Genomic DNA, 16,887 nt, shown 5'->3' on the forward strand with positions numbered 1-16,887 from the left:
GAGCCATGTTTTCAATTTGCTGCATTACCAGTTCCGCTAGAAGTCCTGATAACGGCGATCCCATTGGCATGCCTTCTTTCTCAGTGTAGTATTTGCCATTGAAATGAAAGTTTTTTGGCAAAGTGATATTAGGTGCATTATGTCTTTAATGGACAGTTTAGTCCTTGTCTCTATGGTGGGGTCGCTTTCCAGTCTCATCAATAGTGTTTCTGTGGCCAGATGAATCGGAATCATGGTGTATAGCGACACAACGTCTTGTTTTTAGTATGAACAGAAGCTTCATTGACTGTTTGAATTTGGATCATCTCTGATATATCTTTTAGTGTGCTGCATGGATTTGCAAAAGCCTCATAAGCACACATTTCCATTTTTGCCACAGTGATGGCATTTTATTCTATAGAGATAGATAGATAGATAGATAGATAGATAGATAGATAGATAGATAGATAGATAGATAGATAGATAGATAGATAGATAGATAGATAGATAGATAGATAGATAGATAGATAGATAGATAGATAATCCAAATTCAAACAGTCAGTGAAGCTTCTGTTCATACTAAAAACAAATATCACAATATTATATTTAAAATGACTGACTGATAACTACTTTACTCAAATGGTGTGCTCTTGATTCTGAGCCTCTTACATCGAGTCATATGTAACATGCTGTGTTTTTTTCCTTTATTCCCTAAGTGATTGACTACTGTTCATTTGGGAACCACAGTTGTGAACATGAGTGTGTCACCGTGCTGAATGGTTATTTCTGTCGCTGCCACGAAGGCTATGTCTTGCAAAGTGATGGCAAGACCTGCCAAGGTAAGTGCAAAATATAATAGCTCACTTAACATACTGTTGTTGCATTGTAAAATATAGAAGATTAATACTCAGAGCAACTTAAGTTTAAGGAGTACCAGTACCTCATCCATTAAGGGGTTTTCGCGATTAAAGCGTTTAACTATCTAACAACCTGAAGTCTGATAATTGAATCTTTACTGGCTTAAATGAGTTAAAAAAACTTGCATGTGTTTTCTATCTTTAAAAAATGTTAATTTAATTCAGTCTGTGAGACACATTTACAAGGATTGAAAGAATGCCTACATATTCATCCTTCAAAAAAGAGTTACTCAGATTAGGGACTAAATTCTGGCATTCACAGCCACAATGTGGACTAAACACTCACTGTTAACTGATGCACCAAAAAAGATCCATGGGGTTGACCATCAGGTTTAAAATAATCATCAGTGGAATGCATGTACTTACATGGTAACGGCCTGGTTATGGAGGTTCTAGTGTTGCTTCAATATCATTATTTTTGTATTCTGTCATATAGTTATTAATAAAATAATTTATTTTTAGTGTATGCATCTTTGATGATGTTAATTATTACTGGGTTTGACTGGGTTGTTACTAGGTGCTCTGCTGTCACTGATGGTATATTACTCTAGGTAGTACCATCTTAAAAATAGAGCTTGTGTGTGTTTCTTATCTGTACTGTACTTTAAAATAACCAAAAGGAAGACTAGAGTTTATTTAATAAGGTATTTAATGATCTAATACCGTTTTAAGACTTAAGGTTTGTTTTGTCATTTCAGTGTGCTACCGATGTTATATTACCTTACTGGTTTCTGATTATTGACTCTGAAAGTGAATGAAGCCATTATAAACAAAAGAACCAAAATGAATCTTCTTGTTTGCAGCCATATTTATTCAATCACATTATAATAGATAGATAGATAGATAGATAGATAGATAGATAGATAGATAGATAGATAGATAGATAGATAGATAGATAGATAGATAGATAGATAGATAGATAGATACTTTATTAATCCCAAGGGGAAATTCACATACTATCTGTAACTGACTGATATAATATCAGTCAGTTTTGACCTTAGAACTCTCCATGGTTTGTCTCACACCTGGGATCAGGCCTCAGATTACCCACAGTGACCTCTAACTGGCTATTCTGAATAAAGATTACAGTAGCCTGAGAGAACAACCTTGGTTTTATTTATCAGACTCGCACACTGAACATGATTACAAAACGTAAGCACACAAAACCTATTCTATTGAAAAGCACTGCCTATGAGTTTTATCTTTAGCTAACAGAAAATGGCTACATGAAATATTTTTAACACACAACTAAAAAGCTGCTGTTTACTTTCTAATCTTTAATTTATAGCCCAAACCATAGTAGTTGATGTCATTTTATTTCTGAAATAAACAGATATTTCGTTTACTTACAGCTAAAGACCTGTGCAATTCTGTGGACCATGGATGTGAGTTCAAATGTGTCAGCACTGTTGGATCATACTATTGTGTCTGCCCTGAGGGCCAGCTTCTCCAGAGTGATGGCAAGAGTTGTGGCAGTAAGTACCTTTTCTATATCTATGTAAATTAATTTGTCTTGCTCCAGTGCAATTTATTAGAACATTTGAACAATCTAGATGAGAACAGGCCATCCAGCCTAATAAAGCTTAGCAGTCCTATCTAGTTAATTCTTCCAAAATAACATCAAGTCCAGTTTTGAAAGTCACTAACATCTACTGCCTACCACACTACTTGGTGACTCATTTCATATGTCTATTGGAATCTGCTTATGCTTGTGTGAAATTTGCCGTTAACAAGTTTCCAACTGTGTCCTTGTGTTGTTGAACTAATTTCAAAGTATCAATCTTTGTCCACTGTGCTAATTCCCTTCATAATTTTAAACAGTTCAGTCATGTCGCCTCTTAATCTCATTTTGCTCAAACTAAAAATGTTCAGCTCTTTTTATGGTTCCTCATAATTCCTCATAGCCCTCGAATCAGGCCAGTCACTGTTCTCTGCACTTTTTTCCAGCACTGCTTTGTGTTTTTTGAAGCCTGAACTGCATAGAGTACCTCAGATGAGGCCTTACCAGTGTATTATAAAGCTTGAGCATAACCTCCTTGGACTTGTACTCTGCACATTGTGCTATATAGCCTAACATTCTGTTAGCCTTCTTAATGGCTTCTGAACACTGTCTGACAGTTGATAATAATGAGTGCACTACTACTACTAATTCACTCTCATATGGTATACATTCGATTTTCAGACCTCCCATTGTGTATCCAGAACCAAAATTTTTAATTCCTATGCGTAATGCTATATATTTACTTACTTTAAATTTCATTTGCCACAAATCCACCCAAACATATATGCTGTCCAAATGACTTTGTAAGGATTCAACTGATTCTAGATTATCTGCTAATCTATCAGCCAATTCACCTATCTATGGTTTCATCTGTAAAGTCAACCAACATTTTATTTATATTCCTATCGAAATCATTTATTTATATATATATATATATATATATATATATATATATATATATATATATATATATATATATATATATATATATATAAAATAGCAGCAGCACTAGCACTGACCCCTGTTGGACACCACTCTTAACATCAGCCAATTCTGATACTTTTCCTTACACTATCATGCTTGTTTTCCTATGTTTTAGCCAATTTTGCACCCATCTACATACCACTCTTTTTTTAGCTTGGTACCTAACCTCTCATGTGGGATCTTATCAAATGCTTTCTGAAAGTCAAGATAAATAATATATGCACCACTCTGGTCATATCCTTTTGTTACTTCTTCATATAATTCTATCATGTAAAAGTAAACTGTGACTTCCCTCTTCTGAACCCATGCTGACTGTTTAGTAAAAACCTTATTCTTGACATCTGCTGCCCAATCTTTTCCTAAATAATTAATTCCTTTAATTTGCCTGTGATGCATGTTGCACTTACTTACATTGCTTGGTTCTGCCTGCTCATCTTTTTATAGAATAAGCTAATATTTCCCATTTTCCAGTCCTTTATAATTTCCCCAGTGCACAGCGACATCCTAAAAGTATGCATCAAGGTCTTGTATATGTATTCACTAATCTCCTTAAGCAATTGAGGATAAACATTATCTGGTCCTGGTGATTTGTTTTATTTCAGCCTATTTAATCTAAGCAACACTTCTCCCTCTACAATTTCCAAATCATTCAGTACCTCCTTAGTTGTCCGTGTCACCTCTAGTAGGGATGGGAGGATCAGTATTAAATTATTGATGCTTCTGATCCTGATCTTTTAATTTAATTTATACATCAATGTTCACATTAAAAGAATCAATATTTCACATTTTCAATAATGTCCAAGATTATTAGATATTATTTTTAAAAAGCATTTGATGGTGAGAGCATGATTATTAAATTAAATGTGTAAAATGGGAACTTTTCATAATCCTACGTTCACATTGGCAATGCTGCAGTCCACCAGGCAAAGCAGTGGGATTGTGTGAGTCAAAGGCAGAAAGAAAGCGAAGCACTTTTTGGAGTTATTTTACTCCACTGCAAAATAATGAAGCAAAATGTGATACATGTCTGAAGATGATATGTTATTGTGGCAACACCATAAACCTGGTATAACACATGGAAGTCGGTCATATTACTGAACACAAGGAGTTAGAATGTGATCAGAGGCAATCAGAAGATAGCACAGACACTTGAGCTAAAAAGCCTAGCACTGTAATCTATTCTTAAAGAAGCCTTCCAGAAAGGCAGGCAGTACCCAGGTAAAGCTAGTACTGCAAAACTGACATAGGGTTGTTGTGATTGTTTAAATAGAGAAAAATTCATGTTTGTTTTTAGTGAGGAGTAAAGAACAAGATACAGAGGACAGAAAGATATGGAAGAAGATGATACGCTGTGGCGACCCCTAATGGGCGCAGCCAAAAGAAGAAGAAGAAAAAGGTTTTAGTGAGGAGTACAGTTATAGCTTGATGAATGGACATACTTAGAACACATTTTCAAACTTTATGTATTTATTATATCCATTTTGTAAAAAAAAAAAAAAGTATTACTCAATATTAGCTTTACCTAACTCAGGCTGTAAAAACAGTGCTAAAAGCAGTAGTCCCGAGTGTTACTTGGGCAATGAAACAATAAAATATAATTTATTTTTGTATAGCACAAAATCACACAAGGAATGCCATAATGGGCTCGAATAAGCCCTGCCTTTTGACAGACCCCCAGTCTTGACTCTCTAAGAAGACAAGGAAAAACTCCCAAAAAAAAACCTTGTAGGGAAAAAAACGGAAGAAACCATAGGAAAGGCAGTTCAAAGAGAGACCCCTTTCCAGGTAGGTTGGGCATGCAGTGGGTGTCAAAAAGGGGGTAAATACAATACAATACAATACAATACAATACACAGAACAGAACACAACTAATCCTAAATACAATACAATAGTTCAATAGAAATATTACAAGTACAAAGTACTTACAATGGTATAGGTGTGTCTTCTTCTCTCAACTGTAGGCATGCCTAGTAATAATGGCTTCTTGTAAAAAAAGTTTTTCAACAGCCCAAGTGTTGCATGTTCTTGACAGTAATATGAGCAGTGATGTTGAGGAGCCTCTCATCAGCTGTGATGAAGAATTGAATCTGTTTTCAGGCAGTGCAATTGAAACGGACAGTCAAACTGAAAGTGATTCTAATGAATCTGAAATTGACGTGCGTTTTTTATTTGCATCATTATTATACTTTTTACACTTTTTATACTTTTAATGTTTTCCATGTTTTAAAGTAAAAAAAAAAAGAATTTTTTGAGCTAAAAAATGTAACGTTAATGCTTGTTGTTGTTCCATTGTTCGTTTGCAAGAACTGAACATGTTTAATAATTTATGTTAATAAACAAGCAAGGAAGTCTTTGACACTATATGTAGTAGTCTACTAATGCAAAGTCTTTAAAATGTGACTTTTTGATGTCCACACATACTGTAAGTTTTTATAGAAGATTAACCATTCTTGCAAGATGACACTCTGGCTACATGAGTATAGGTATTGGTATTGGTATTGTTATTGGTATCAGTAATACAGGCCTCAGTATCACCTGGTATCAGATCAAAAAGAAAATCAACAGTATCACCTATTACTAACCTCTAGGAGGTTATCCAACTCCTCTCAATTTATATTTTTCCAGTGCCTGTACATTTTCTTCTCTGAGTACATAGTCCTCTCACATTTCAAAGATGTGAACATATGTGAGTGTGGCTATGTCTGTGCAAGACTACATTAAACTGGTATTCAGTTTAGATTTGGTTACTGCCTTGTACCCAAAGCTGCTGTAAAAAGCATCACTCTTCCATACTGCTGATTTGGAGTATGGAAATAAAGATTGTTATAGCATCGCAGTTTTATTTTTTGAGAAAGCTGTTTCAGTTCATGCTCTTCAGCATAGATAGAAAATGGATTAAAATAATATAGTTAGTCTTGTTTTGAAATATATAAGCAGTACTTTAGATATGATGCCACATAAATTTAGACCTTAAGGTTTGATTCTCAGCTTGTACACTACATCCTATCCACAGATATAACCAAGTCTTCTTGTACAAACTAGGCCAATTTTCATGTGAATATCTTACATTTGTCCCCATTACAACTAGTTTAGAATCAGATTTTCTGTCATTCTCAAAAAACAGTGATTTGAAATAGTACCTACAGTAGATACTTTTTCCATTCATCTATCATTTTTTAAACTTACTTAACTCCATGCAGAGTCACTTTAAATGAGGGTATAGTCCATTTTATCAGCATCTGGTACAAGGCATGTACCCTTATTTGGGGGATCTATTTAGAGTTTACTATTGACCACTCCATATAAATAACTACTGTTTTAACACCTCATTGAAGACTCTGTTAAAAGAATACAATATTGTGTTTGAAAATGTACATTTTAAATTGTTTATCATCAAATTAAAAAGAAAGCTTACAAGAAAATTATACCTTCAAGAAGATAAGGATGTAAAGGGAATTATCAATCATTTAGTTTTCATTTCTTCTCTAGATAACTCACTTTAGCAATATTAAAGATTTATAAAATACTAAATGATGGTTAGATACATGAGACATATACAGTACCTTATGTACAGTGCTAAGAATAAAACATTCAACAACCAAGTTGCACACATGGTATTTATTGTGACAGCTGTTACTACTTTTCAAAATAACTGGCATACTCAGCTATAGTTATTGATATTTTTGTTAAGTTTCCAGACTATACAGTAATGTTCAACGTATAAATCTGAAGTATACCATTGAGCTTTTGCTGTTTTGTTATATTCATTTTTTCTGTGTTCCTTCTGATCCAGCATGTAAGTCTGCAAATATCGATTTGGTCCTTGTCATTGATGGCTCCAAAAGTGTAAGGCCCCAAAATTTTGAGCTGGTTAAGCAGTTTGTGAACCAGATAGTGGACAGTCTTGATGTGTCAGCCCATGGCACCCGCATCGGCCTTGTGCAGTACTCTAGCCGAGTACGTACCGAGTTCCCCCTGAACCAGTATCAAACTCCGGAGGACATCAAAAATGCAGTACTAAAAGTGGAATACATGGAGAAAGGAACCATGACAGGACTGGCACTAAAGCATATGGTGGAAAACAGTTTCTCTGAGGCAGATGGTGCCAGGCCACTGGGCAGAAACATCCCTAGAATTGGACTGGTCTTCACAGATGGACGCTCCCAAGATGACATTACTGAATGGGCAAAGAAAGCTAAAGATGCCGGTATGTTTTTTTTCAATACTTTAAATTATTTGACTTTTGCAGTCACCATTACAGGAAAAACAACAGAATGATTAAAGTGTATTTTATGGCAGCACAACAAGGCATTCAGGTCAATCAAGCTTGGTGGAATTTGTTTGAGTGGCATGGCTCTGCATCGGTTAGCATTGAGGTCTCTCAGTGCCTGCATGTAGTACCTATATCTCACAATGATTCCAGGTTTGAGTGGAAAGTTTGATTGATTGTTCATATTATATTTTCATTTTAGAGTGTAGAGAAAAGCCAAGCAAAATGACACCTTTTATTGGCTAACTAGAAAGATTACAATATGCAAGCTTTCGAGGCAACTCAGGCCCCTTCTTCAGGCAAGATGTAATCTGAAGAAGGGGCCTGAGTTGCCTCGAAAGCTTGCATATTGTAATCTTTCTAGTTAGCCAATAAAAGGTGTCATTTTGCTTGGCTTTTCTCTACATTCATAATGGCTAACACGGTACAACACCCTAGTACTACATTTTAGAGTGCAAATTTAGGAATATGAAACTGAATGTAAGTACTAACCTGATCATATGAGAAAACTAAGCATATTTATTAGATAACTATAAGAAAACAAATTTACCTCTGTAGTTTATACAATTGTCAGATAATAAATCAATCTTCAGTGTATGCCATGTGCATGATCTTGTGTGAGTAGCCTAAAAACACATCAATGAAAGTGTTTATACAGGTAGGACATGCCTTTGAACTTCCATTCATCCATTTTCCAACCCGCTGAATCCGAACACAGGGTCACGGGGGTCTGCTGGAGCCAATCCCAGCCAACACAGGGCACAAGGCAGGAACCAATCCTGGGCAGGGTGCCAACCCACCGCAGGACACACACAAACACACCAGGGCCAATTTAGGATCGCCAATCCACCTAACCTGCATGTCTTTGGAAGGAAACCGGAGCGCCTGGAGGAAACCCACGCAGACACAGGGAGAACATGCAAACTCCACGCAGGGAGGACCCGGGAAGCAAACCCAGGTCCCCAGGTCTCCCAACTGCGAGGCAGCAGCGCTACCCACTGCGCCACCCTGAACTTCCATGTTTGTGCAATTAATATACAGAAAAATCCTGAAAATATTGTCGGTGTTTAACATTGTCTACAGCAATACATTTAAAAGGGCAAATGGTAACAAGTAAGGTTTAAGGTTTCTTTATTTAGTCATGTTTACACAAGAAAACATGAAATTTGCCTTCTCAATTGCATCTAATAGCAGACAGAATGAAATAAAACAGACAAATAGAAACAAGAAAGGTTAAGGTAAAGCAGTTAGATAATACATATTTACACCAAAAAAAAGGTTACAGGATATATATCAAAAGCAAATATCCTTCCTGATTTACTTAACTTTAGTTCTACATGTAATGGATGACTGTCATCAGTTGAGATGATTTCCAGTGTCTTTAACATTGCCCTCTGACACACACTAGTCAACACACTAGTCAAATCATCTACATCAGCCCCAATAACAAGTAGAATAAGTAGAATTACAATGTGCACTCTGGTAACAAAGAACCTCTCTTGCAATAAGTCAGACTTTCTGCACATGTACATTCCGTTTTTACCATTTTTGCACATATTAATGATAAAGTATGTAAAAGTGTTCAAACAGACCAGGAGACACTAACTAGAAACTAGTGAACTAAAACTAGAAAGTCACAATAACATTTGCTAAAGTCAAAATACTAACCAAAACTTGAACTTGACAAGGATTTTTAGTACCAGAATTCCCTAAAATACCTTGCACAAAGTTGCATGAGTTTGTGTTATCCAGAGTTGCAGATGGTAATGGGTCCATGGCGTCAACTTATAAAGTGTTGTGCCAGTGATGTCACATAGCATAACTTCCTGAACCAAGCTCCCCAGACATCAGAAATAGCATCTTAACAATTGCACACCCATACAAAAAACAAATTAAAATACATCTAATAATAAAATATAACTAACCCATGAGATTTGTTCGTGAGTGCTTTCTTGTCTGGGAGCTGATATTTTGTGGTACAAACTCATGGCTGGTCATTTGGGCCTGGCGTGTGATGCTATCATATCATTGGTATTTAAAATGGTTACATAATCATCTTAGTGTCCTAGTGTTGAAATCCTTTCTTTCTACCAAACCTTTCATAGCATTAGTTGAAGCTATAGGGTACTCCTCAGGAGATGTGATAATTAGCACCATTGTTTGCTCGGTTTTTGAGTTTAAATTCATATTTTTTCTATCTGAAGTCTTTGATGATTGTTTGTTGTAGTCTTTCTGGTTTTTGACTTTTTGCCTGTTTTTGACAACATCTCTACCTAATTCCATTTGTTTTCTTCATCTCCTTGTCATTTTTTTCTTCTTTCCCCTCTAAAACATTTCATACATGTAAATAATGTCATGTCACTTTATAATCCATTTAACCAAGACCAGGGTCGCAGGGGTGTGGATCCTATCCCAGCTAGCACAGGGTTCAAGGTAGGAACAAACCCTGGACAGGGCACCAGTCCATAGCAGGGCAATTTTTTTATATATTGAGAATGTAAAACATTTAATACATTTACGCTACAAGAAAGACAATAATAGTTCAACAAAAATATAACAGCATTTGCAACTGTGCAGAGAAGATTAACCATGTGCATCCCAGAACCTAAGGACTTGTCGTACTTTGACAGACCAGAGAACTACACTTGTTTCGTCTCGAGTAGAGGAGACTGCTTGGGAACTTAATCCAGGTCTTCAAAATTATTTGAAGTATTGGTAAAGCAAATCCAGCAGAATTCTTTCAACTAACAGTGAATCGTGTAGTCGAGGACATTAGTGGTAGTTAAAGGGAAGTGCATTTAAGACTGAAGCCAGGAGCACTTACTTTTTGAGTTGTGTGAATCTTGAGCGACCTAGCACTTACATACAGCTGAAGCATAAAGCCTGATGACGTTTAAGATGTATCTGGATACAATATTGGGACAGCTTACCTATTAGTTAAACAAGCTTCATGAACTGAATTGTTTCCTCTTGTTTGTCAAATTTCCTATGTTCTTATTTGTGTACCTAATATGCTCTTAAAATTTCTTATTTTATAAAATTCTGAATGTTCTGAATTGAGATACACATTAGAATATTAGAGAAAACAGTTTGTTTAAGTTCTGTCTGACCATTATGCAAAAGATTTAAAAATCAAAAGAATACCACTGAAGTCTTGCAGTTAATCAAAGATTTTCTTTTTTTTTTTGTGGACCCATAAAACAGCATAACTGGAAATTTTCTTCAGCATTAATCAATCAAAAGGAAAAAAGAAAATAATATTTACTGTATATTAATCCTGCACTGAAAGACAAAATGAAACTATATATATATATAGTTTATATATATATATATATATATATATATATATATATATATATATATATATATATATATATATATATATACATATATATATATATATATATATATATATACATATATATATATATATATATACATATATATATATATATATACATATATATATATAGTATATATATATACTAGGGGGCTTTTCCCTCTGGTGCTTCACTCACCAACCCCCGGGCCCTACGTGTTAGTCATTTCCTGGATCTGCTGCTTGTGACAAATCGTGCTGTGCCTGCTTTTGGATTAACATGAATGTCAGCTATGTCCTTGATATCTGTATTTTTCAAAACTATTATCGCTGACAATTCGTCACATGTTGGTTTATTATATATGCGAGCGTGATCTTTCGGATTCATGTAGAAATCCAAGAAAACTTCTTTGTCCATGTTTTTCAGATAAATTTCACGTAAAGTGCGATACTTTTGGATGTATGGATTTGTATCCATTATTGGCTGTAGAATTTCTAATACGTCCTATCGTTTAACTCTTTCAATACTATGTTGCATTTCTTCTCTGTGATCATAAATATAAACCTGACCGAATTGTGGTTTCTTTGAAATTAAACTTGTTGTAGCTTTAACTGTTGTGGGACCACAGATTTTCATAGCATATGGTCCTGAATCGTGTAAATCTACATTTTGAGCATTGCTTGATGTGAACGCGACCAGATTATTGTAGATACAGATATTTTGCCTGTAGTGTTTGTGGATTTCATTTTCTTCAAATAACAAATATTTTATTTCTCACGGATATGCCTGTTCATTGGGAAGAAACACTACTTTTTCTTGATAGCAACACGAATTAGACAATCTACAAGTCTCTGACTTAAATTTTAAAGCCGAACAATGTCTACATTCTTCTGTCATATCACCTATGTCCATATATTCGATCTCTTTTCGCTGTTCCGTTATTTGACTGAGTAATAATTTCCATTTGTTTGCACTAATGTGATCTTTACTATCAGTTTTTTGAGACTTTCGAATTTTAGTACTTTCATTATCTCTAACCTGCTCTGCATGTGTATCGTGCCAACATTTTTGAACCTCTTTACGACATTCTATTTTGTCTTTTATTTCCAGCCCCGGGCGTGGTTAAATCTCTTGACACAAAGTCTTGTCTTGCGGGACTTGAAAGTCTCATCTTGTCCCAGGATAAAAAGTCTTGTCTCATCCCAAGATTTTTTTTATATAATAGAGAGATAGCTTCTTTCAGTCCTGGCAAAGTTTGTTTAAAACTGGCAGCTTTAATGCATGGTGGCACAGTTATGCCAGCTTAATGGCCATTTTCTGGGTTCATCCAGTTTGGCCAGTTGCCCCGTAAATTTTGGGTATATTGGAGCAGATGTGTTTACAACAGGATGTCCTTCCTGATCACAAGTTCCTTTAGTCACTGTTCATGACATGCAAAAGGAACAGTGACTTTATTCTACAAATATTGGCCTTGTCTCTGTCTGAGTAGACTTTTCATGCATTACTTGTGAATTTTTCTCTGGGTGATCTGTTTGCCCTCAAAGACATGTTTTATTGGTAGTTTGATTGGTAAGTCTTATTTAACCAATATCTGTTTATCTGATAGTGTAGTTATGTTTAATAGTGTAATAGATGGACACTTCTCCGTAAATGACATGGAAAATGAATAAAAGAATAATTTTGATGAATGGCCATTCTCTATGTAGGCCTACTGTTATAAATGGAATGTAGATGCACTATTTTGAGTCACGCTCATTTTACCTGCAATAATAAGTAACATACAATTACAAAAGACACATGTGCACACTTTTTTTTTGCTGTTTTATGCATAAACACATGTTCAAGTGAAATATTTTATTTTATTATAGAAAATACATAATATCCACAATAACTATTTGTGGCATTCAAAATTAAACAAGTATAAAGCACCATTCAGCAGTTTAGTTCTAAATACATTAAACAAATGGATGCCACCATAATGAGGATTTTTGCAAATTATATTTCAGCCACAGAAACACAGAACAATTAGTATTTTTAAATCAAAACAATGACAAAGTTGTTTTCTAGGCATTATGATGACCCAGTGTCTCATGAAGCCACCATCCTGGTTTCAGATCCTACACCTTGATGATATCAGTGTGGATTTACATATTCCTGCACTACTTGGCCAAAATGTCCACCTGTCAATCTGGTTTTCCCTACCAGTTTTCCAAAGCCATGTAAGTTAACAGGCAATTCCAAATTGTCTCTGTGGGTATGTGAGAGCTAGTGGTTTCTGCAATGGATTCTGCTGGCAAGAGCTTGGTTTACCACAGTCCTGAATTGAATGAAACTGGCCTGTGAATGTTATATTATGTTAGGACATTTGCCAGTACAGTTCATTTCTCGTTCAGCCAGTTTTGTTGATGATGAGTGTGCAGTTTTTTAAGATTATTAATTCATTGTTCAAATTGAGAAGCACATAGATAACACCATTTATTTAAATTTAAATGTAAAAAAGATTCACCACCTAATTTCATTTTACCACCTAGTTTGGCAATGTTCAATACTGATTAAAGGATATTACCAATTATTTATTTTCTTTAACTTACGGTATGTATTTGTTTTATTTTGTTCACTGTAAAGGTGCCATGGATACTGTTACTTTTGTAACACTTTCTGCATTGACAAATTTGTTCTGCAAATCCCTGTTATAATCCTTGTATATTAGGGAGACCAAATTCTGCCTGAAAGAATTTGAGATGGCCCTTCTAGGGAAGAGGGGGAAAAAATTGGACGATTTCATTCCTTGACCTCTAAACCCCCCAGAACAACACATCCAGTATATTTGGAGGCCACGGAAAAATATAAAACAAATTTCAGCTCTTGACAACTTGAGACATTTTGACAAAATTCAAGATGAAGTGTTGCTTTAGAAACAGATAATAGGCACACATATCATTGAATATTCATTTTGCTACATGAGAAAATATCAATAAAAAATAACATTCAATCAGTTTATGATGTTTTGAAAGGGTAAAGCCTCAATTACTGTAAGACCTGCATTTAAATGAGTAGACCTGTGCCTAAGCCAAGAACAATGTGTTTAAACATAATCATGATGTTGTTATGATAGTGTTTTAATTTCTTTTATTGAATACTGTTCAGAAATATTGCACTAACAATGTCTATTTCTTTATTACAGGCATTACCATGTATGCTGTTGGTGTGGGAAAAGCTGTGGAGGAAGAGCTCAGGGTGATTGCATCAGATCCAGTGGATAAGCACTTCTTCTACACCACTGACTTCACTGCAATAAATCAAATTGCAGACAACTTGAAACTCAATATTTGTGGAGGTTTGCTCCATTTTCTGCAATTTATGATGTTATTTCAAAGCCATATAGCATATTTGCATAACATAGGCTGGTGAGCCTGAAATAGAGAGAATATGCATAGACAGGGAAGGAAAGATGGGTGGATAAATAATGGAAACATTATAGTCAGAAGAACTTACTTATCTGCATGTTTTACTGGTTAAAAAAGAAAATGAGCTCTCTGTAACTTTGTGGCTGGCACTTCTGTAATTTCAATTAGCACAGCAAGGCTTCTCTACGTGTTCTGTTTTGAATTTTTATTGTTCATGGAAATGATCAAAGGGTCTGTAAACAATTAGCTCTCTGTTCCTTTTTGTTGTAGGCTTTACTCTAATCTGTTCTGCCTGTGTTATTTCAGAGGAGAGTCAAGGGGAAATTGAAGTGAAGGACCCCTGTGCCTGCGAGAGTCTGGTGGAATTTCAGGAGACCACATTGTCCACTTTGGAGCAACTCTCCAAAAAACATATCCTTTTTGAATCCAGGAATAATTTGTTGAAGTGCTTTTGGTTGTGTGTCACTTACAATTTTTTTTTCAACTTTTAAAATTCTCAATTCTTTAGGTTCAATTTACTTCATTCCTCCTTTCCAAACCACTAGATTTGGAACAATTCTGGTGAATAACAGAAAAGTAAAAAAATCCTCATACACACACACACACAATAGCCTGTTTCAATCATTCAGGCTATTCTTGGAATTCCCCAGTAAATTTCAAAGCTGAGGTCATGAATTTATAAAATATACTGGAAATCTCAACCTGACAATTTCCCAGATGGGGCAAGAGTTAGGGTAGTTACTCAAAGAACGCAATACTTTACAAATTACTAATTATATTATATTAGTTATATCATTATTTGCTGGCAAAAGTCATCTACTTACTTTACTTTTATGTTAACTCTTTAAACTCATGCAATTATGTAGTGACTGAAAGGCACAAGGGTGACCCCCAAATATACTTTCATTATTTCAATTAGATGGAAATAGTCAATAACATTGAACGTGAATTCATCTTAAAAAAGAGTAAACAACAGGACTTACATTTTCCCTGTGCCCTTTCAAACATGAACCAGCAAGTAGAGGGTTTTAGTTCACAAACAGAATTCATATTAAAAAAAGATTATTTAAAATAAATTTTAAATCACAGAGCCAGCAAACAGTGTAATTATTGCAAGCATAGCAGCCAGCAGATAAAAGCATTTATTGATTGGAATGGGCCAGCTACCTGCCATGTTGATTGTGTAACACAATCAATACACCCATGTCTCTCAGTCTCTACCTTAGTCTTAATGTTCCTTAAGTAATCAAAATAAAGCATTTACATTTTATAAATAACTATCTTACATTCACTGGCAATTAATGTAAAGATTCAGTTACTTTACCTGTACACACACTTCTCCTCCAGTTTCACAGGAATGTTAAAGAGAAGTGTCAGAAAAAATCGTAATGTATTTTGGGATATACCACTATGTTTTATGACACATGGTGTTTTTAATTTCTTGGATATGAAAGGCTTTTTTTTGCCTCTGTAAATTTAATTCCTTATGCGCTCTTTGATGAAGAGGCTTTACATTTCAATGAACAAAAATGTTGATGCTGCAAACATTTAATTCTTGAAGTTCCCAGATGCACACCTTGGTTCACTTTGGTCCATCTCCCTTAAACTAAAATTAACTTCTCTCTGTTAATTATATCTTTTCAATATGTTGTAAAACTGAAAACTTGCTATCTTATAAAGTAAAGGCCAAAATCTTTATAACTTAATAAAGAGAAAGTCAACCTCAACAACACCCCAAAGTAAAACGAACTGTCATGTAATATCATAAAATATCACAATGTGCAGATCACCCAGCTTTGTAAAAATGAATCATGTTCTATGCTTGTTTGAAAATTTTGTGCAAGAACAATGCAAATTGGGCAGGGGACGCAGATTAGGTAGCCATGTTCACCTCCTGAGACGTTATGTGAGATGGAATGCCCGTCTTTCAAGACATTAATAGTTCATATTATCAGCCCAGAAACAAAAGTAACAAAACTACAGTGAAGTCAGTAACTGTGATGGGATTTGTAGAATTTAAACTGAAAAGAGTTACACTGAATTAAGATCATAGTAACGTGGTACCTTGCACCATATCACCCTCAGCTCTAGGCAGGAAACAAGCTGATTTCTAGGAATGAAACACTTTGGTTTATTTGTCGTAAACATACTGGGCCAAGTATGACAAAAGTTTTACATTAAAAAATATTCAAAAGAAAATGGGGTAAAGAAGTCTTTGCTTAGCATGTTTTCATAATAAGTACAAATGAGGTTGGCTTTAAAAACTAATTGTTAGAATAATATCCGGACACCAGACGGACTAAGATTATGATAAGAACAGACCATTCAGTCCATCAAACTGGCCATCCTATTTACTTAGATTGTCCAAAATCAGATCAAGCCGAGATTTGAAGCTCACTAAAGTCGCACTATCCACCTAACTACTCAATGATTTATTCCATATGTCTATGGTTCATTTGTGTGAAATGTGCCGTTTATAAGATTCTAAAAATTTCCCTGTGTTCCTATT

The 16,887-nt window shown here is 35.0% G+C and overlaps 1 protein-coding gene across 1 annotated transcript in view; it reads left to right on the forward strand.

The window, feature by feature from the left end:
* Window positions 1-16,887, forward strand: part of matn4 (matrilin 4) — a 54,133-nt gene that overhangs the window by 33,825 nt on the left and 3,421 nt on the right. The window contains exons 6-10 of the mRNA XM_051932997.1: window positions 696-818; window positions 2,249-2,371; window positions 7,175-7,588; window positions 14,156-14,308; window positions 14,685-14,787. Of these exons, the coding sequence (XP_051788957.1) occupies window positions 696-818; window positions 2,249-2,371; window positions 7,175-7,588; window positions 14,156-14,308; window positions 14,685-14,787 (916 nt within the window). The remainder of the gene's footprint in view (window positions 1-695; window positions 819-2,248; window positions 2,372-7,174; window positions 7,589-14,155; window positions 14,309-14,684; window positions 14,788-16,887) is intronic.

The sequence above is a fragment of the Erpetoichthys calabaricus genome, chromosome 10 (genome assembly GCF_900747795.2).
Source record: "Erpetoichthys calabaricus chromosome 10, fErpCal1.3, whole genome shotgun sequence".
In the NCBI taxonomy this organism is placed as follows: Eukaryota; Metazoa; Chordata; class Cladistia; order Polypteriformes; family Polypteridae; genus Erpetoichthys; species Erpetoichthys calabaricus.